General features: G+C 37.8%; 1 protein-coding gene across 2 annotated transcripts in view; it reads right to left on the minus strand.

The window, feature by feature from the left end:
- LOC309554439 (uncharacterized protein) overlaps positions 1 to 13,043 on the minus strand; it is a 94,323-nt gene extending 81,280 nt beyond the window's left edge. For both annotated transcript variants that reach the window (XM_082256179.1, XM_082256178.1), the window contains exons 1-2: positions 12,776 to 13,043; positions 12,607 to 12,683 (exon numbers count right to left, since the gene is read on the minus strand). In XM_082256179.1, coding sequence (XP_082112305.1) covers positions 12,607 to 12,683; positions 12,776 to 12,879 — 181 coding nt within the window. In that variant the 5' untranslated portion in view covers positions 12,880 to 13,043. The remainder of the gene's footprint in view (positions 1 to 12,606; positions 12,684 to 12,775) is intronic.
- Between the last annotated feature and the right edge of the window lie 10,412 nt (positions 13,044 to 23,455).

Consider the following 23,455-nt stretch of genomic DNA (forward strand, 5'->3'; position numbering starts at 1 on the left):
TTCAAAAAAATACAGAGTAAAAATAAATAAATAATATCAACATACTGTTTAAAAGGAGAAGTACAGCCAAAGCTAAAAACTAACCCATTTTCAGCAGACAGCGGGTTGAAGCCTGCTGTCCGCTAACGTCACAGAGCCGCTGTTCTATCAGATTACTGCTACCAATCAGATTGTGTAACTAAAGGGATGTTCTGACCCAAAAATACTTACTGCGCATGCGCTATGTGTTCCAACATGCCTTCCATGGCGTTATGCGTGTAGTGGTAATCTGACAGAACATCCATGCGGACATCTTACTACACCCAGCTAGGTCTTGAATTTCAGTATTAATTTTAGCAATAAAGTGAGCGTATATAAATAAACAAAGTATATTGATATCTGTAATGCTGTTTTGATGTGGAGGGGGGGGGGATGGGTGAGAGCAGAGAGCTGCTGACTCACCAGCTCTCTGCTCAGGGAGCTGTGAGAACCGAGTGATCAGGGGTGTTAGATCACTCAGTTCTCAGTGTTAGAGGCCCCCGGGGGACAGATGCAACATCGGACCAATACTGCATTCACCTAGGTAAGTATAGTTCTAAAAAAATAAAAAAATACTTCTCTATTAAATAGTCATACAAATATGTATTTGAAATCAATTCTTTATTATTTTGTGGAAATACCATGGTGTGTGCAGATTTCTGCCAGTAAGAGGCTCTCCAGCCTGTGTCTTAGAATAAGAGGGAGGTGAAGCAACCATTAATCTACATGTAATATCCAGCCCCATTGTGTTAAGCTGGTTAGTGGGCATGGAGGAGTGTGAGTACTCAAAGTTGACTTGGTATGTATGAGCCACTGGCAATGAGACTAGAAGAGGGATAAGCAGCACAAGAAGCGATAAGCTCATCAGTTTTCTGATTTTCACGTTATTGTCCAGTCACAATCTAGGGGAAAGACCAGACCAGTGGGTGTTACTTAATGCAGAAGAGATAAATCAGGTCTCTGGAAGGCTGAGTAAATCACAGGATTGGATGGACAATAAACAAACATATCCTTTGTAAAACAATTCCCATATTAATTAATATACTGTATCGGTATATTTAGCTGTTTTACTGGAGTTCAGCTATAAACAGGGACTAGCCTCCTCTCAAATAGAGCACCAGTGTCTGGCTGTAATTTATCCGTATCAGCTCAGTATCAGCAAGACACAAGAGCAATAGGCTTTGGCTTTGGTGGGATAGTGGTGTCATTTCTCTTTTCTAAGTGCTGACTGTTGATAACAATCAAATTTTTAGTTCATTTATCACTCATTGCATTCTTGTCTGATGTCTATCACTTCTAAAAACAAGTCAGACATTTAAGGTGGTTGTAAACCTCAGAAATTAAATATGAACAAAGCATATCCCTCTATAGTGTGTACTTGTCTCAGAGCACCAATTGTCATTTTTGTCTGCTGCCCCATCCTCTTCTATCAGCATGAACCATTTCTGACACCCAGAGATAAATAAGGTAATGGGGGAGCTCCAGCACACAGCCTGTGATTGACAGCCTTAGCTCTGTTCCTGAGTGAAGGGGGGGGGGGCGTGTACCTTCCCTCCAATCAGCTCTCACTGAGTTCTGCAGAATGTAAGTTCAGCTCCCCCGATCCCTGCTTTCTGAAAGTTTAGACAAGCTGTATAACGGATGAAGTGAAGACTGCAGGTAAACATGTACAACTTATGCAGGAGGATTTGTTTCATTGCTGTGTATTACCTGTGGCCAGTCACTTCACTGGGTATATGTATTGGTTTACAACCACTTTAAGGAGCTGTTTAGAACTAGACTTTTTGGGAGCATAAGTTAGTAATCGCACATGTATGGCTCTAGAAAACCAGCTCTATATAAGCTATTTTCTTTTTGAAAGCCAAAAGACATACTCAGCAAAATTCTTCAGTTTTCAAGAAATACAAACACTCCTGGGCATGTGGAGAAACATGAGCTCACAGTACACCTCGGACAGTTTCACGTTTTTTTTTTTTTTCTGACTTTCTAGAAATTTTCTTAACTTTCCAAGAAACCCTTTCAAAGTGAGGTGCTCCTCAAAACTGGGTGTGTTATGCTTACATCAGTTCTGCAACTTTGTAGAGGACAGGTAGCTGCAATGTGACTCCTTTCATTTAAAGCTAAATCTCAGGCAATCAGCTAAATACGCAGATGAAATTAACATATGAGAGCTGTTTTACCTGCCAAAATACTTGTATGGAAGCACAAAAGTCCTGATTTTTCTCTGCTGCAGTTAGATCACATTTACAGGTCTTGCCCCTACCCCAGCCTGGGGCTGGAGAGTAAAAGGAGAAGCAGCAGACTGATGAGCCCCTTATCTTTGTCAATCTGCTTTCTATCTCTATTAGCATGTCTCTTGTTAGCACGTGAACACTGGCTACTTCTTCTGCTTTTCCCTATCTTAGTCTCAGCTCTGCTATTCAAGAGACTGATATCAAGTCAAATTCAGGTACCTAAGCTGTTTGCATACACAATAAAAGCATACTTTTTAGGATATATTAATTGCAACTCCCGTTTTGATTGGACACAGCAGGAGCAAATCAGCGGATCCGGCGGCTGCGATGGCCGCTAGGACCCACAGATTCGTTCAAGGGAAAGGCAGAACGGCGGTCTGCCTATGTAAACAAGGCAGATCGCTGTTCTGTAAGGGAGTAAAAGAGAAATCTTGTATTTCAGCTAAGCTGAAACACAGATCTCTCTTTTCGTCCTGTGCATCCACTACCCCCACAGTTAGAAAGCACTCCCTAGGAGCACACTTTACCCCCTGATCGCCCCCTGTCATTTATACAGTGACAGTCCATTTTTTTTAGCACTGATCACTGTATTGGTGTCACTGGTCCCCAAAAAGTGTCAATGAGTGTCAGGTTTGTCCGCCGCAACGCCGCATCCTGCTAAAAATAGCCGATCGCTGCCATTACTAGTAAAAACAAATAAATAAATAAAAGTCCATAAATGTATCCCATAGTTTGTAGATGCTTTAACTTTTGCGCAAATGAATCAAAATACACTTATTAGGATTTTTTGTTACCAAAAATATGTAGCAAAATACATATTGGCCTAAATTTATGAAGAAATTCGATTTTATAAATTTTTTATTGGATATGTTTTATAGCAGAAAGTAAAAAGTTGTGTTTTTTTTTTTTTCAAAATTGTGGGTCTTTTTTTGCTTATAGCAAAATAAATAAAAACTGCAGAAGTGATCAAATAACACCAAAATTTTATTTGGGTACAGCATCACACGACTACGCAATTGTCAGTTAAAGCAACGCAGTGCCGTATTGAAAAAAAAATGGCCTTGTCAGGAAGGGGGTAAAACCTTCCAGGGCTGAAGTGGTTAATGAATACGGGGTAGCATTATTTGTGTGCTATGATTAATTATATCCAGCCCAGAGGTCGTATATATGTTTTGACTCAGGAGCAAGTGGTTATAACAGGATCATGGCTGTAGCCATGATCCTTGTGTCGAATTTTACTGCTGGCGACCGGCTTTCAGGTAAAAGTGAATAGAGCAGCTTCACAGCTGCCCAAATTCTTTTACATGGCTCGAAATGACCCCTCCTAAAGATGCCTGTCACCATTCCCAGGCTCTGTCGTTCCATTGGGGAGCCCAGAACCGTTGGTTGCAAGTGGTGGGGCTGGCTGCCCACAGTGAAGATGGAGGAACACCTGTCCCTCTCTCTCCTCTGTCGCAAATTAAGCCGGTAGTGACAAGAATTTCGTCACTTCTGCTTTTGGTTCAGCCAGGGAAGAACTGACTCGTTTAATTGGATGCTTTGAAGGGTAGAGGAGGTATCAGGGTTTAATAGACCTCTATTCTCTCCATAAAGAGTTCCTGTCACTGCCCAAGCTATCACAAATGATGTTTGACACACCTTGTGATAACAATACTGTTAAATTTAAAAAAATTTGAAAAATTTAAAAAAAATTAAATTTGAATAAAATAAATAAAAATAATTAAAAAATTTAGGGCAACCCATCTTCCCATGCTCATAAACAAATGCACGCAGGTGCAGCACACATATGTAAACACCACACAGGTGAGATATCGCCACGAATGTGAGAGTGAGAGCAATAATTCTAGTGCCAGAGCTCACGTTTAACTCTATAAATAACCAAAAAGTGTACCACCAGAATCAATACGTGCAATAAATCAATAAATCAGAGGAAATAATTCCAAACAAACTACTCAAATAATAAATATCACCAAAGGACAGGCTTATTAACACAGAAAAAATATTATAGTGTGTACCAAATCATATCCATAATGAGTTATAAATGTACATATAAAATCAAAGTGCTCTAGGTATCCAAATAATGTGGATGGTGAAAGCAAAACAAAGTCCTATTAATCCCAGAACAGTCCAACGTTGCACCTCCGTGAATGTGCTCCAGTGAACCTCCACCAAAAGATGCCAAGCCTCTCACCTTAATTTTTGACCCAAGAGTCACCCCGGGTCGAATACAGCTATGCCCCAATGGGGTCAGTAGGGGGCGGGGCCTGCCTTCTGGACGTCACATCTTCTCGAGCCTGGTACGGAACTGGGATTTTACATGCACTATCGAGTGCTATGTTTGTATGTGCACTGATTTTAAATAAATGGTTTGTTAGTATCTAGCAGAGACTCTTAGATCTCTTTTTGTTCCTTCCATTCTTGGGATCCTTCCATGTGGATAAGTGTTACCTGGTCCAGGGAAACCAGTTGGAGCCCTTATACAATCCCTCCTGCCATCTACTGACCCCAGCGGGGCATGTATTTGACTCGGGGTGACTCTTGGGTCAAAAATTAAGGTGAGAGGCTTGGCATCTTTTGGTGGAGGTTCACTGGAGCACATTCACGGAGGTGCAACGTTGGACTGTTCTGGGATTAATAGGACTTTGTTTTGCTTTCACCATCCACATGATTTGGATACCTAGAGCACTTTAATTTTATATGTACATATATAACTCATTATGGATATGATTTGGTACACACTATAATATTTTTTTCTGTGTTAATAAGCCTGTCCTTTGGTGATATTATTGTATTTATTATTTGAGTAGTTTGTTTGGAATTATTTCCTCTGATTTCTTGATTTATTGCACATATTGATTCTGGCGCTACACTTTTTGGTAATTTATTGATTTGTTATTGTGAAGTGGGAACACAAGTAGTGTTAGCAGCCGGACACCTTTTGGTTATTGTGTCACTATATTGCACTATATTATTGCACTGATAGATTTTTGCACTTCATGTTTAACTCTAAACTGGTAACCTGTAAAGGTTTTAAAGACTTCACCTATGGACATTTTTAGGTACAGTTGTTTGTCGCCATTTCACAGGCATGCACAATTTTAAATCTTGACATGTTTGGTATCTATTTACTCAGCACATCACCTTTTGTGTTTGTGTGCACTAAAATTTTTATAAGTGTTTTTTTTCCTGAAACATTGCATTTGATAAACAGCCTCCCAAATATCATGTATTATTATGGATATAAAAAAAATGTATATAATGTATGGTAAATTTCTAGCAACAAAAAATGCTGATTTCAACATGTATGTGAAATTTTTAAACCTGCCCCAGGCATGAAGAAGTAATAGCCAGGATTGGTTGAAACATGTCAACCCAGACAATGTCTTTTACCCCATTGTTACAATTTTAAAGATTCTATAAGTGGTTTTGGGGAAGAATGACTACTTTTCTGCAATTTGTATATTCCAGCACCTTGGTAGAAGTGGTGCCTGGTACCCCCGTTCATGAATTAGGGATGTATGATTAGGATGAGGATCTTTTGAGAATTCTTTTGTTTGCATCAATTTGTGTCTTTTATTTCTTTATAGAGTTCATCAATATGTCAATATGCCCATAGACATGAGATGACGATTGCCTGATATGGCACTTTTCAGCTGGAATGGGTGGCGATCTAATGTCCATTGGGTTAGAAAGAGTGCCTGCTTATCTCAGGAAGGTCATCTTTATTCAGGGAAACATCAATTGTACAGGTTAGAGTACCGATCCCAAATTGTTTTGTTCTTCCCAAGACAACCAGTACTGCAGCTTTTGCTGCATTTGTCCCCCCAACCCCCTACCCCCCCCCCCCTCAATACACACTCAAACATGTGTTCTAACATAAGTCTTACGATTTTTAATTAACACCCTATGATCATAGAATACATAAGAATATTTCCATCAACAATTCTACGTTAGAATATGCTTTAGCACCTAACGAACCTAATCTGAATTCAATTTTGAAAATTAGAATTCAGAAATTCTTCACTCTGAAGATGAATTTTCTGGAGATTCCAAAATACCAACATGAAATATATTTATTGTACCTCATTTGTGTTTAATTGTCTATCTTTGGTGGTTAAATAAAATGAAGGCAGCCTATGTCTCCTAAAAACACCAGTTATAGTCATAAATTAGCAAATATGTTATTTTTCACTTTCAATAGCCAAACACACGGGCTGTATACACATTTCCCTTTTTTTGGTGTTCTGTTAAAAAAACCCCCCAAAAAATAGCATATTAACCATGACAAGTCTCAAATACATCTGTTAATTTCATGTTTGCTGCACTTCATAAGGACTTGCTAGCTGTGTTGATGTGCATAAAATATTAGCATATTGAATCGGGCATTGATGAGATAGATAAATAAGACCTGGCACTGCTGCATCTGCAATCACAGCAAAATAAATTCTCTCTAGCTTTACCCAGCGGCATCATGCAGAGGCACTAGCTGCAGCGGGCATACAGCATAATGGCGCTAGTGTGCTCCCTCCATGCTATGCTGCTGACCTTTCCTAAACTGCACTCTTCTAAGATTGTCCTACGCTTGCTCCTGTGCTGAGCATTGTCAGGTACACTCTGGTACAATGTCAATCAATGTATGACATTCTCTCAATTTTTTCAAACCATCTGTTCTCTTATTGAATGTCACCCTTTTTGACTTATGTTTTGATATTATGTTCCCCAAAATCTGGACTATACAATACAATGCATTTGGATTCTTAGCGAGTCTCACCTTAGTCCTGTGCAAAGTGCCAATCCCAAGGACACGTACTGATTCAGACAGACAGGGTAGGAAACATGCAGTCCACAGGTTCATAGCACTGCAGTCATTAATTAACATACGCCTTGTTCTTGTTTTTTTTTTCTTAGTTCTGGCTGGCTAATAAGAGCATGCAGTCTAAAGGCACCTATAGATGTGTTGACTGCTGGCAGATTTGGCCAGTTTCAGGGCGATCAGTTAATCTTCATACACATCCATCCTTTTTTTTTTTCTTATTAACCATTGGCTAGCTTCCTTAGGGGTTCAAGCTGGAGGAGGTGAATTTTGACTGCTGTTTCCTCCCTAATCGATACACGTTAATATCCATGCTTGGGTGATCTAAGTGTGCATGTTAATCTTAATATTGTTTAAAAGAAAGATCTCCTTGTAGTTTTGGATATGTAATATTAGTGTACAGATATCTCACAGAGAAAGACAGGAGATAATATAAATATGTCCCTCCTTTCTTGCAAAACCTGCCTACATAGACCTGTTGCACCCTTTTATTCTGACATGGCTGACAACTCAAGGCAGCACATGAGTCTGGTTTTGTTTCTTTTCTCCATAGAAAATTAAATGCTTAGCGATACAACACTCAAATGCCAATGCCAAAATTCTATCCATGCAATAGATAGGGCCTTTGAAAATTTGAAGCATGTGTACAAACCCCTAAATAATGCAAGAACCCCTACATGGTTAGATTATTGCTAAAATCTGGCATGTTGCTTTCAGATATCTAGCTGTATATTTAATCTATGGCAGGCTAATAATAATATACCACCCAATCCATTCAAGGATCATTTGCAGCAAATGCATAATGCCTGTAACATGGTGCAACCCAGAGAATTTTTACTGTACGCACATGCTTTTCTTTTTTTGGCTAACCTAACAACATGGAATGACTGTCACAGCAGATAGTGCTGCTTGGCAATAGCTTGTGGGACAGCCAGAGTCTGTAATCAGTAATGAGTGTTAACGGTCTATGGTGGGCCTACTTTTTAAGGTAAGGCCATGCCTAGGTGACCCACCAAGATCAAGGTCGTGAAAAGTTGGCAGTGCCCAATCCAGCATTCAGTAAGTATAATTATAGTGATTAAACCTGTACGGGCTTGATTAACAAATCCTAATCTTAGCATTTTAGTAAAGCATTTTGCAAGTTAAGAGGATGTGGAGCGATCACATTCTGTAATACACAACCAACTGACCATTTTACCAGTTAATGATCTACAGGTAGCGTTGTATATTGTAATATTTTACTGGACATTGCATTGTATCCCGCTTCACTACTTGTCTATATACTACTTGTCTATACTCTTAATACTATATGCATTCAGCAATACAACAGGGTGAGTTCATTTTATTGTTATAATATAGAATATTGTATCAAACTAAATAAAAGATCATGTAAAAAGACCCTGACTCCTGACAACATCAAGTGAATAAAAGGGATACAAGTCTGTTGTAACCTTCAGTGTATAGATATGTTCATTGACCATTTATACTGAGCTCTGTACTGTATACTGTATATGGTGTGCATTGTCTGCAATGCCAAATAATATTCAGTTTTGTGCTAAAAATAAATTTCCTCGCCCAGTGGCACAGAGGGTAAATAGACTCATTTCAACTGCTAAATTATGGAAAATTTTGACAGCCACATCATAAGTGCTAGTGTGGCACACAGACACCCACATTTATCGAAAATGGAATTTGCACAGGTGATTTAGTCTGGCAGTTTTATATCTATATCTATGTGTGCGTGTATGGTATATATGCGTGTAAATATGGTGAGCTGCAGATATATATATATACTGGTATATATATATATATATATATATATACACATATATATATATATATATATATATATATATATATATATATAGGTCCCCCACACAACATATACACATTTTTATATATTTTTACACTACAGGACAAGTAATCAGTCTAACTCATGCATCACGTCTCTTCCATCATTAGACTGACTCATCCAAGAAGAAAATTGCTGCTTATTATTGTTCCTTGACAATTTTACATAAACTAGGTGAATCTGCAGAAACTATACTTTGCATGAGAATATGTTCATTAAATATGCCATATGTTATAATATTTATCACCATAACCACAGCTCTACTGTACATACACTTACACACATGCATATAGACAAATTACATATATATATACAGTATATATATACACACAAACATACACAAATTTCAGAAGATGACACTTCTGCTTTGACTGCTATCTGTTAACAAGTGCGTGCATTCTGTACAGTAATTACAAATTCTTCATATTACTTGATACAAAGGATCCGAAAACAATCAAGGCCTTTCTAAGCCCAACAGCTGTTCCTATTTCACATAAATGTTATTAAATCAAAAAGATGAGAATAAAATGTACTTTCATTTTGTTTTCAATCTGCATTAGCGTACGTACCGAAGATGAATGCCCAAGCCACCACAAGGTCCCTGTCTGTTTCTTTATCTTGGATTAAATATAAATCGAATCTGTTTTTAATGTTACCTGGCCTACTTAACAAATGATCAAGGATTGCTGATAAATTATGTCAAACTGAGGATACTTTCTTTTATTTATTTTTTCTATGACCGAATTTTACATTATATCCTCACAATACTAATGTTGACATTTTCTCACCCTTCGTGAATAGGAGATGGTTGTGGATTTCCATGCAAGATTGAAAATAAATATCTGCAGGTCTGGGGGTGACACATCAATTTTTAAAACAAACATGGCTGACGAAGAAAACAAATGTGGTGGGAGTTTCACTCCTCAAAATCCTCCTTATCCTTAAAGATATTCAACTATTCCAATTTTTAAATGCATTTAGAGATATATTGTTATTTTATGCATTTCTGATTTCCATTAGGTAGCCAAAAATACATGTCATTTAGGTTACGTGAGCAAAATATTTTATAAAGGCGAAAGACAATGTGAAGAGGTTAAAGATATAATATTTAAATGTCTAAAAGTGTGAATGCGAACGACGTGGATATACAGTTTAGCAAAAATAATGAAAATAAACTAAAAAAACCCCAAAAAACAGTAAAGGAAAGGACTTGGATGCAGTCCAACCTGTTTTTATGTGGCCTGTCTTTCAAATGATTCTTTTAATATTCTGTTACAAAGATATAATGTAAAGGTTTTCATAAGTTACTGCTTGGGTCTACTTGCCGCATTTAGGCTGCAGTTTAATATATATGTGTGTAAATATATATATATATATATATATATATATATATATATATATATATATATATATATATATATATATAATTTTTTTTTCATGTGTACAATGTGGACATGCAATAATAAAAAAACTGTGGCAGAAACGGACTGGAGGGCATTCCTATTCAGGAAAGTATAGTCGCCATTATCACTTCACTTTACCGCCACTTTGGCAATTATGCCATCCTAAAATATGGAGGACACTTGGAAAAAAATCATAGTTACAATGACAACAATACAGATATGTCATCATTTTTTAATTATTTGTCCAGCTTTGTCAGGTTATAGGTCCGAAGTTCCATTCCCTTAGCGTCAAAGATTTGCAAAACGGTATCACATAATAGTGTACGAATAAATATGCAAAAGTAAAAATGATAACTGAAATATGGAAGTCAAAGAACTGGTAAGTGTGAAGGCTTTGGGGCAGGGGAGGCCTACCCTATCTTGGAATTCTTTTTTATTTTAATATTCAAAGTTGAAGAAAAAAAATATTGAACGTGTATTGAAATTTACGGCAAAAGTAATTCTCTATGTTCAGCCCTTCATTGAGCTTTTCAATGGCAGTTATTGCTTTCTCTCCCCTCACTCATTTATAATAAACAAGAGGAAAGGATTCTTAATACTAGGAAAACACAGGAGATCGTACTTCCAGTTGTTTGCTAAAATATAAACATATTCTGCAAATTTATCACTAGAACAATATAATATGTTATTCTTTAGCAAGTTATGTTTTCTGGAACGTACATTTAATATTGCCTAGCAAGAAAATGTTTCCACTTCTAAGCAAGGCCTACATGCCTAAATGACTTGTCTAATTAAGCGTCCCAATTTTCAGAATCGGAATTAACACATTTTATTTTTCTATCATATTTACTTACATGTTAGTCACCATTTTATTAGTAAAAAGGAAGTAGTTTAGTCAAATTGCTGCAGGTTTCTTTTCTCTGCACTTGGGAGACGCAAATGTTACAAAGAACAATATAGCAAAAGTGTTTGGCTTTAATTTACGCTCTTCGTTGTGTTTTCGGAATAATTTCTTATGCAAGGTGACAAATTATCATGCATAGTATGTACTAATGATTACTGCATGCAATACATTGTAACATACCTTCTAATATGCAAGTTTAACTCATAAATCTATTGTAACTACCAGTGCCGTGTTCAAATATCTGGGTATTTAACATATGTAATATGCTTATGTCCGAATACTGTTGCATTTTTTGGCGCCAAGGAAGCTATATGGAATAAGTATGTCCCTATTTATTTATGTTACCTGTAGGTGATCAGAAATGTATTAACTGCCTATAGCATAACCCTTGAAAGAAAGAAATGCTATCCCTCCCTAATAACAAATACTATATCCTGCAGACAGCAATGAAAATGAAAAATAAAAGTTTAAATAATGAAATATATTTGTGGTAGAAGTATAAAGATTGTTTGCGTTGAGTAAAATTGACAAAAAACCCATAAAAGAGCCAAATATGCAACGTTGACCTTCATTTAATTATGGTTATATAAAAGAGCTGGCAAACTGATACTACACCTATCAAGGTATGTAAAGAGAAAATAATATGCAGTGCATATCTATATATGTATATAAATACGTATATACACACTATTGTATAGTAATGACTTCTAAATACATAATACAATATTTCATCTCATTTCAAAAATTCCATGATCAATAAAAAGGCAAAGTGCCATACAACAAATTAATAGGTTGGAAAAAAAAAACCCTCTCAAATTAAATTATAATAATATCAAATATAATGCAGATCAGTATACAAAATTTACAGGCAAAGAAAACGTTATACATTTTATGCAATGGAAAATAGCTTTGCATTCAATTCACGACCGACCACAGTCGTCCTAATAAACGATCAAGACACTTGATAATGAAATATTATCCGCCATACAACCAGACTATGAATGAGACAATAAAAAAGGTATAGTAAAAAAAAAAAAAAAACGTATCTGAATTTCCCCGTGAAATATTTTTTAAAGTATCCCAAATCTTACAAACAAGCAGAATGGTTAAGAGATTAATAAACAGTCTGATCAATATCATCGAGGGTGCATAATTCATGAAAAAAGAAAAAATAGCTGGTCACGGTGCCAAAAATGCAAAAAATATATAAAATATAAACAAGAGAGGAAAAAAAATCAGGCCATTAAGCTGCACTAGCCGTTACGTTTTAAAGTAGAACTTCCCAGTCTGAGCTGAACATACAACAGACAATCAATAAATAAAAACTTGATTAGCTGATACAAACATTACATACAGCATCTGAACTGATTAAAGGATCTTACCAGTCAATGGATGGGGAAAGGCTTTCATGCACCGGTGGAAGAGGCACGAGCCCCTAAAGCATTCACCTTGCAGCCTCCTGTGAAAAGCAGACAAGAGGAGTCTGAGAGCTCAGTTTCTTGGTTTGTGCAAGTGCTTGCAGGCCTGTGAGAGCTAGAAGGCGGTCCTTACCTAGCAACTAGCTTGAGATTCTCGGCAGCGTGCGTTCCCCCTGCCACCACTACCTCTTGGCTACCAGCACCCAGCAACGACAGAAGGCTGAGAGGGGCTGGCATGAAAGGCAAAAAAAAAAAAGAGACAAGGAAGAAGGGAGGGAAAAACAGAGAAGCGTGTTAAGCTTGTCTGGCAGTTAACAAGTCTTGAATGAAGAATGTTACCAAACAGACAAACAGCATATAGGGTGCATGCTAATGGTCTTACTTCACTACTTCATTATGAATAATTCAGCAGGCAAAAAAAAAAGCTCCCCGGTCCCTCTAAAACAAATTGTCATTGCTACATCTGCAATTAAACTGCAGTAATGAAAAAAAAAAATTATATATATATATATATATATATATATATATATATATATATATATATGAATCTAGACACTTTGACAGTTATTTGTGCCAACTCATGCCATTCTGCATGTATACAGTTCCAGTGATAAAAAAAGATCGCTGTATACTGCCATATTCCATCTTTGCCGCCTATTTTTTTTTTTCTTTTGTCTTTTCCGCTGGCACCTGTCCCAGCCAGTGCATTGCTATGCACACCCAAATGCCTCGCAATCCAAAAAAAAAATAAATTGCTGAGAAAAAGTGAATGAAGCAAAGATGCAAAAAAAAAAAAGCAAAACCAGTATTCCCTTTTGTATCCACTGTCAGATTAAAAGAGGAAATAGAACTATCCATCCTTTAAGTCAGGTGGTCTTAGTCCGCGGCTGGTAGAAAAAAAAAAAACATGAAAAAGGGCGGCTTGTATACTTGACGGGCAAGCGCGTCACGATTTGCGGAAAAAAAAAGTAGTGGGGAAGCCATATTCCTTAAAGACGGCAGGCTGGCATGGCTTGGCTCATTGTTACACCGAGGGTGAAATAAAAATCAATTTCGGTTATAAATAGGGGGGTGCAAAAACCTTGGAGTGTAAAATCAAGAAGGCTGAAGAAAAAAAAAAAAATTAAAGCTGTAAATAGCTGTAGGAGAGGGGGGGGGGGAGGCAGGGGAATAGTCAGCAGGAGGAAAGAGAGAGGAAAAAAAATTAGAGGGTTAAAATAAAAAGCAGGGTGAAAAAAAATGAAAAAATGATCCTATTTGCTGCAACAGAAAAAGTTGTGCCCTGGCACAAGCCATTTGAAGGGGAGGCACTTGCAGTAGGAATGCAATCAGGAGCAGTAGCTATTTGCAAACTCCCATCTCCCCCTTGTGAGCAGCTAGAGCAGTCTGTCTCAGAAAGAGGAGGAGTACGTTAGCTAACGAAAGAGATGGGTTAGAACTGATGATGAAACGGAGGCATGGCCCTGCGTGAGCAAGCTAGTTGTTAACACACGTACCCTCACACAAACACATACTGCATGTATCTAGACATCAGCTGAACCCTCCCTTTCCCTACTGTAGCATCTGCTTTGACATTTCAGTCACATACAGTAAGCAAGAGCATGTGTGGATATTTTTTTTTTTTTTTTTTTTTTTAACTGTTCATACAAAAAGAAAGCAGAAAAAATGTCATATGACTTCAGGAACCTTGTAAATGTGCATGCTGCAACACAAAAATCAAACCCAACAATGACAATGTGAGAATGATTTACCAAACAGGCTATGAATCTTCATTAAAAAAAAAAAAAAAAAAAACATAAAGTGTGATTATCCACCTCAATTATCAAATCATGTAAAAAGTCGAAAATATTTTATAATTTTCTTTTTTCAATAAAGTTTAACAACCTTACTTTTGAATGGGAGGGGGAGATAAACAGTTACAAATATTTTAAACAATAATTAAATATAATTTTTTTTTTTTTGCTCTTTGTATATTACACAGATTTCCTATATCTGGATCTTGATATATAAGTATTTATTTCCTTGAACCCTGTACATGAGGATTGATCTTTAATATCTTGCGTTGAGAACAGCTTGAAACATTTTGCGTCAAGTGAGGGTATCCAAAATACTGACACCATAGCGCAAGGTACCGTTGATGCCGAGATATACATTAATGCAGAAGAGTCCATGTAAAGCCCCGTACACACGTAGCGATTGTCGGCCGCAAATATTCGGCCGCCGACCGATCGGCCGATTGTGGGCTTGTTAGAATGAAGCTTCCGACAGCCGACAGCGCATTTTCGGCCAAACAGAATCTGTAGTGCAGGCATTAAGATTTTTGTAGGCCAACACCAGAACTGCCGATTGTTCGCCAGTCAGTACAGATTTCGGCCGACAGACAGCAGATTTGCAAGACTGGGCATGCTCAGAAAAGAAAAAACACAAGGAAAGTTAAACATCACATGACATCACTTCTGCAGTCGGCTGTTGTTGGCCGACAAAATTCGTGTGCAGTCTTTTGCAGTTTTCAACAGACACGACAGCCCTGGACAAAAGACGGCCGATTGTTCGGCCGACGATCGGTACGTGTGTACGAGGCTTTAGTCGTCTTATCATAAACAGGTATGCTTCACAAATGCAGCCTTCTTCCAAAAGGGAAACCTTGCTGCTAAACAAAAAAGTAAAATCAAGAGGGCGCAAAGACCTAGTGCATTACCTAATAAAAAGCTTTTATCAAGTAAGGCAATAGGCCTCTGCGCCCTCTTATTATGTATTTATTCATTACAGGTACTTATATAGCGCCATCAGCTAATGCAGCACTTTACATATACAGTATCTCACAAAAGTGAGTACACCCCTCACATTTTTGTAAATATTTTATTATATCTTTTCATGTGACAACACTGAAGAAATTACACATTGCTACAATGTAAAGTAGTAAGTGTACAGCTTGTATAACAGTGTAAATTTGCTATCCACTCGAATTAACTCAACACACAGCCATTATTGTCTAAACCACTGGCAACAAAAGTGAGTGCACCCCTTAATGAAAATTTCCAAATGGGGCCCAAAGTGTCAATATTTTGTGTGGCCACCATTATTTTCCAGCACTGCCCTAACCCTCTTGGGCATGGAGTTCACCAGAGCTTCAGAAATTGCCACTGGAGTCCTCTTCCACTCCTTCATGAGGACATCACGGAGCTGGTGGATGTTGGAGACCTTACGCTCAATAGGGTTTAGGTCTGGAGACATGCTTGGCCAGTCCATCACGTTTACCCTCAGCATCTTTAGCCAGGCAGTGGTCGTCTTGGAGGTGGGTTTGGGGGTCATTATCACATTAGAATACTGCCCTGTGGCCCAGTCTCCGAAGGGTGAGGATCATGCTCAGTTCAGTATGTCACAGTACATGTTGGCATTTATGGTTCCCTCAATGAACTGTAGCTCCCCAGTGCCAGCAGCACTCATGCAGCCCCACACCATGACACTCCCACCACCATGCTTGAGTGTAGGCAAAACACACTTGTCTTTGTACTCCTCACCTGTTTGCCACCACACACACTTGACACTATCTGAACCAAATAAGTTTATCTTGGTCTCATCAGACCACAGGACATGGTTCCAGTAATCCATGTCCTTAGTCTGCTTGTCTTCAGCAAACTGTTTGCGGGCTTTCTTGTGCATCATCTTTAGAAGAGGCTTCCTTCTGGGATGACAGCAATGCAGACCAATTTGATGCCGCGTGTGGCGTATGGTCTGCGCACTGAGAGGCTGACCCCCCCCCCCACCCCTTCAACCTCTGCAGCAATGCTGGCAGCACTCATACATCTATTTACCAACCTCTGGATATGACGCTAAGCATGTGAACTCAACTTCTTTAATCGACTATAGTGGGGCCTATTCTGAGTGGAACCTGTTCTGCTAAACCGCTGTATGGTCTTGTTCATCGTGCTGCAGCTCAGTTTCAGGGTCTTGGCAATCTTCTTATAGCCTAGGCCATCTTTATGTAGAGCAACAATTCTTTTTTTCAGATCCTCAGAGAGTTCTTTGCCATGAGGTGCCATGCTGAACTTCCAGTGATCAGTATAAGAGAGTGAGAGTGATAACACCAAATTTAACACACCTGCTCCCCATTCACACCTAAGACCTTGTAACATCAATGAGCCACATGATACCAGGGAGGGAAAATAGCTATTTAGGCCCAATTTGGACATTTTCACGTAGGGGTGTACTCACTTTTGTTGCCAGCGGTTTATACATTAATGGCTGTGTGTTGTGTTTTTTTGAGGTGACAGCAAATGTACACTGGTATACAAGGTGTTCACTCACTACTTTACATTGTAGCAAAGTGTCATTTCTTCAGTGTTGTCACTTTTGTGAGATACTGTATATTGCACATTCACATCAGTCCCTGCCCCAAGGAGCCTACAATTAAGGTCTCTAACTCATTCATACACATACTAGGGACAATTTAGACAGGAGCCAGTTAACCTACCAGCATGTTTTAGTCCTCTTGTTTTTAATTTGTCAGATGCGGGTGAGTTAATAAGTTTGTTACTGATAAGGATGTTGATTCCCTCACCTGCAACTCCCACTCTATAACTAAGCTAATTGTGAGTGAAACGCGTTAGAAGGCAGAGTTTAAATGGTGGCTTTAATTCTGAGTGTGGCTACTACATTTTTATGTGAAATAGGATTTGAAGATGATTAGCTATTCAAAGTGAACGGAAATTTGCTTTTCACATGAATGGAGAATTGAAGTGACTATTCACACCATTGTTTGAAGGGTCTCAACTTCTTAAGTGAATCAGTCTCTTCATCTCTCATATCGCCTTCGATTGTTTCAATAATAGCCATATTCTACGTGAACCTAAGACATTCGAGGAATGAGGTAAACTTAATGGGACCTCACGGTTGAACCCCCCAACACCAATATCTGCCCATTAGGATATCTGCTGGATTGAAAATGAATTGCATAGTAATACACAAGGATTGAATTTCAAAAAAAGGGTAGTGACAAAGTCCTTTGCTTTAGTTTGTTGCATCTCTTGGTATTTCTATATATAATTTTGTGAGGTCAAACATAGAGGTTCAAACCCATCAAAAACATGAATGTCTGCCTGGTATTCTTACAAGACTCACCAGTGTTGACGTACTAAAGGAGTAGAGAATGTTTCATGTTATTGAAGACCATGAAATTGCTGTCAATTTGAATACTCAAACATGTGCAAGGAAAATTTAACAGACCACACATCCCCTTATTCACTAAGTTAGTGACCACTCGCTACTTTTTATTATTAAATGAACTTTACTAGGGGTGTTCTGTAATGGATACAATACAGACAACATTGGGCTGGTGATTTTTCTTTGTGACATTTTGTTTTGACATTGTGGCTTCCAATACTGCCTAAAAGAATTTATAGGTCCCTAATATCGGTAGGGAGATACTTCTGATGAAGATCCATGCTACCACAAAACTGCCCAACGAAAGTGTCCATTGGTAGGAAGATACTTCTGATGTAGGCCCATGCTGCCACAAAACTGCCCAATGAAAGCATCTGAAAAAAACACTAGCAAAAGTGAGCCCATTTACTGAACAGTAGTAATATAGGGTGGGCAAAATAAATGCTAGAGGAGCATGCTGAGTTTTATAGTCCTATATAGGGGGATACATGGTCATTCCATTGTGTAGTGTGTTAGGAGCAGTGTGTGTGTATCAGTGCAGGTTTAGGAGGGGGGGGGGGGGTGGGGATAAATGTTACATCTAACAAATTGTAGATCCAAAAAGTTGACTGAGAGGTCATACTTGTGATGTTGGTCAGTCCTGTAATTATACTGTAGTGTAATCAATTATTATAAATAATTTTTTGTATTATCACTATAGGTAGTCTATGTGCGTGTGTATGTTTGTACTAATAAACAGTTACTGTTTTACCCCACCTACCTCCTTGCAAATTTTGCAAGTTATCCCTAACATGCCAGCCTAGCAGTAAAGCAAATTTTGGCCTGAGCTTTGAGCAGGTGACACATAAAACAAACACTTTGTGCACGAATTTGCAATGTAAGGGAACGTGATCTGTTTGCGTTATAGCCACAAAAATAGGTGCAGAATACTACAAAATATTTTGGTACATTGTTTTTACCAGCCACGTATGTATTAAAAATATATATATATTTTATATGCACTTGCCAAATGCACATGCAAATATAAGTTTACCCTGGCATTCTGTATAGCTATATGCTCTCACCCTGTTAACACCCAGCCACCAAGTAGATCCCTCATTCTGCTCCGATTTGAGTGGGTGCCCTGCTCCCCCCCCCACCCTCCTTTCCCCTCTCCCACAGTAACTCCCCTGCCTTCACTTTAAAACCATCTGCAAAATCTGAAGTAAAGCTGCCCGGCCCTTTTTCTAGCTATGATCTTGGCACCGAGTCAAAAGCTGATAAGCACTTGGGCGACACAGCTCCACTGCTGGGCTGAAAAAAAAAAAAAAGAAAGAGAGAGAGCAAGGGAAAAAAAGAAAACCAGCTGCCATGATTGCAGTTTGATTGAGTGTGCCTACATTGAAAAAAAAAAAATGGGGAAGAAAAAAAATTAGACTGCAAAGAAAGACAAGGCATGCCAGAGGATTGTGCAGAAGATCCACCACGCTAGAGGAAGACGAGAAGTCTGCCCTCCATTTTCTCTCCTCTTTACTGCCGAACTGCTAAAGCAGCTTCTCGTAGCACTCCCTCCCCCTGCATAACCCGAAGCAAAGCTGCAGGAATCATGCCAAGTGTCACGTTGCTGGTTACCCAGTACGCCTTTTTTTCCCCCACTTTTTTTTTTTTTAACAAACGTCCTTTCCATGCCTCAATTTGTGAAAAAAGTCAGCAAGATAGTACTATTTAAAAATAAAAAATCCTTAGTGGACTAGAAAACAGCTAAGAGGCGACTAACTCCCGCCGACAGCAGATATTAAAAAATAAAAACCTGTTCCTTAACCCTTTGCAGGCATGAGTGGGCTGCAGAGCTAAAGTAAAAAAAAACCCCCACACACACACATTGGTAGGCCCCCTCCTGCAGCAAAAAAAGACGCTACGTTTTCTCAGGCAGAGATGTGCGGATTGAGTGAGAGAAAAAGAAAGCGCGAGTGTATGGTATTTTTTTTTTCTTTCCAAAGACCAACATTTGGCTTTTTCCATTTGTGGCAGATCTCTGTACGCCTATTGTAAGCAGAACATCCTGCCTCTTTTGGCATGGTTTCCAAAGGCTGCTCAGCTAAGTTCAGTAGAACAAACTTTTTTTTTTTCTCTCTCTCTGCTGAAGAAGGAAGACAAAAAAAATCCTGCAAGCTATTCCCCACGTTTCTTGCTTTCTTTTCTGATTTTTTTTTTCTTTTTTCAGAGTTCTTTACTTTCGTTTCATTATTATTTTTTTTTTATTTGGTGACATCGAGGAGTTAAAGCAAAATCTTAACCGCTCAATCCTCAGAAGGGAAAAACTGACTCAAAAACTAAGGTGGGGTCTTTTTTTATGTTTAAAAAAATAAAATAATCAGTTTGTTCATACGAACTGCAGTAACTTAATTTAGCCTAGTCTTGTGATTTGCTTTATTTAACATGATCCTAGCGGCTTCCAGACTGCACCTCTAGCGTTTAGACTTCATAGCTCCCCACCCCTTCTCACTAACCTGTATCCCCTTTTTTTTCCTATTCATCCTAATGAAAACATCCGCCGGGCTCTTCCTTTCCTTCGTTACAGTGAGCTGTTTGCATTCTCGATGGTACAAGCCAAAAAAGCAAAAGGGAAAAAGGGGGGAGGGTGGAGAGGTGTGTGTGTGCGTGGGGGGGGGGGGGGGTTTAGGCCTCGACCGGCTATTTCTCTCATAGCAACAGTACTTCTTGGTACGCCTAGCTTTGGCATACATCAACATCTCTACCCAGCCAAGTATCCTGTTGCGTCACCTCTCGCCATTCCACTCAACCAATTGAATCCTCTCTGCTTTCATACAAAAAAAAAAATATATATACTTTTAACTTCATTGGTAAATTTGAAGGAGGGAAAAAATTGAGAGAGAGGGGGGGATGGCAGTGAGGAAGAAACACGTTATTAAACATGGAGAGGCTCGACTTTAAAACTTTACAGGCCTTCTAGTCGTGTCCTCGTACAGTAAAGGGAGGATGGATTGGAGAGTCAAGTAATTTGAATTTGGCGGTGGGGGAGAGGGGTACTAGGTATTATATAAAGGGAGTTTAGTCAAATCCACACAATAAAAAACCTGTCCCTCTGTTTTAAAGGGTGTACAACTTTATTTGCAGCTAACGTGTATGTATATGTGCAAAGTATCTATCTATCTATCTATCTATCTATCTATCTATCTATCTATCTATCTATCTATCTATCTATCTATCTATCTATCTATCTATCTATCTATCTATCTATCTATCTATCTATCTATCTATCTATCTATCTATCTATCTATCTATCTATCTATCTATCTATCTATCTATCTATCTATCTATCTATCTATCTATCTATCTATCTATCTATCTATCTATCTATCTATCTATCTATCTATCTATCTATGAAATTATATTATATATAACTATTAGAATTAAAATTGATAAAAGCAACCTATCTTCATGCTTTAAAAGGGTGAGCACAGTACAGTTGGAGCTTACATGTGTTTTATGTATGTGTGTTTGTATATATATATATATATATATATATATATAAAATATATACATATAGATAGACAGAGTGGTAACAAGGCTAACTCCTAGCTCCCCATAAACAGAAGTGTAAGTGTGTCTATCTATCTTTTTATCTATCTTTTTTACTTTTTTAATTTGACACGTACGTCATATTTTAGAATTTTTTTGGATTAAAAAACAAAAATCCCATCCTTACAGTCTATATCCTAGGCACAAGATATGTGCCAACAGCTAGAGGAAAACACCTTGCCTGTGTTTGACTATATTCATGAAATAAGTGACAGTCGGACACAAGGTAACAGAAGGAGGCGAAAAATATGAAAATTCAGCAGAAAAATGCTAAACAGAGTTTGACATCCTAAAAATAGGTTCATTCCCTCGTGGGCAGGATGTGGGGGAATCAGAAAGCAAGATTTAGAAAATAACTTGCTGTGTTCGGCTTACTGTAATCAAATGCTCTTCCAAATCATCCATTTCCCCTTAAAATTCTTAGGTGCTTGTTTTTTTTTTTTTTTTTTTTAATCTTTACAAGCAAGCAGCTTGTAGTGCTGAATTCTGCCAGGGTTTTCTGCAGTCTGGGCCTAGTCTCTGGTATAGACAGGAATTAAGCCATAGTAAGATTCACACAGGCTGCAGCAATGAGTCACACGGATCTGGGGGGAAAAAAAGGTAAATTAAAGACCTCTATGTTCTGATTTCTCGATTTTATTAGGCTTTTAGAATGATAAACATGTTGTAACTGAAGTCATTGCTGTTTTTTGCAAGCACTGTGTATTGCATCAGAATGAGATTGAAACATGCCAACGTTTTAACTGCCAACTGTCCCTGACTTCCAAGGGCAGTCCAAAGATTTAGAGCTGTCCCTGGAAATGTTGGTCCCTAGAAAACGCCCTTCATACCAATACTACCGATCCCTTATTTCTACCTGTTAGCTCAATCCAATATAATTATAAGTATATATATATATATATTTTTTTTTACATTGTTCCTATTCGTTCCTATACACATCCTTACACATTATAAAAAAAAAAAAAATTGTGATAATAATATTAAAAACATATATACTATATTATCTTTACACATTTTTACTATACATAGGTTTACACATTACAATATATATATATATATATATATATATATATATATATATATAATGCATTTATTCACATGTTGTAACTATATATATATATATATATATTCACACATTGCTACACGCAGGCACACACATATACATATATATATATATATATAATTTAGTGTTTCAAAATGGTTTTAGGTACTCCAGCTTAACATGTGGGCAACCATGTACAGTGCCTTACATATCTACTATATCACTGTATCTGGAGTACCTGCAAACAGGTTATTGATCAATAATACTTCGATTTTTTTTCTGCATTGGCTTCTAAATGCTCAGTAATTTTCTGGTTGAAGAACTTACTATTTAAATGCGTATCCCATAACTTCAGATGTATACATAACCAATAATATAAAATCACTTTAATATTCCTTAGAATTCCGATAGCAATACAGGCCACTGCATCAGCCATCCATAGCTGCTATACATTGAAGCTTATATTTCACCTTAGCTTGTGCTTACTTCAAATTCCCAATTAATGTTAATATGATAGGGTAATGGGTTATAGGTGTGACACCGGCTAAGCTGAAAAGTACTGCTTCAGAGAATGAGTGACCTACACTCTATTCTGGCAGTCTGATATTGTTTTATAATTATGAGCTCATATATTGATTACAAAGACTGCTTGATCTGTGTAGTCTTTGCAGCTAAGGTCATTCATTTAAGACATCTACTATACAGGACAGTATTTACACATAATGAAACTGCGAATATTTCCAACACTAAATCGCATTTCAGCAGCACGGTTGAGAGGTAAAAAACAAGTAAATAAATCAGCATATATTATATTTTAACAAGTCTACAAATAGCGGGCATTAAAATAACTGCTTAATGATGTTTATATATCACAAAAAAAAAATGAGCCAGCCAATAATAACTTAATATTGAGTACGTAAATAAAATTCATTTAAACAGCAGTCTTGACTCATTTTCTTGATCCTTCAGAGGACTGAGCACAGAGGATTCAGATTCAGAGACAGATTCAGAGGACAGCTACTTTAA

Source organism: Pelophylax lessonae (genome assembly GCF_965119305.1).
Source record: "Pelophylax lessonae genome assembly, chromosome: 4".
NCBI lineage: Eukaryota > Metazoa > Chordata > Amphibia > Anura > Ranidae > Pelophylax > Pelophylax lessonae.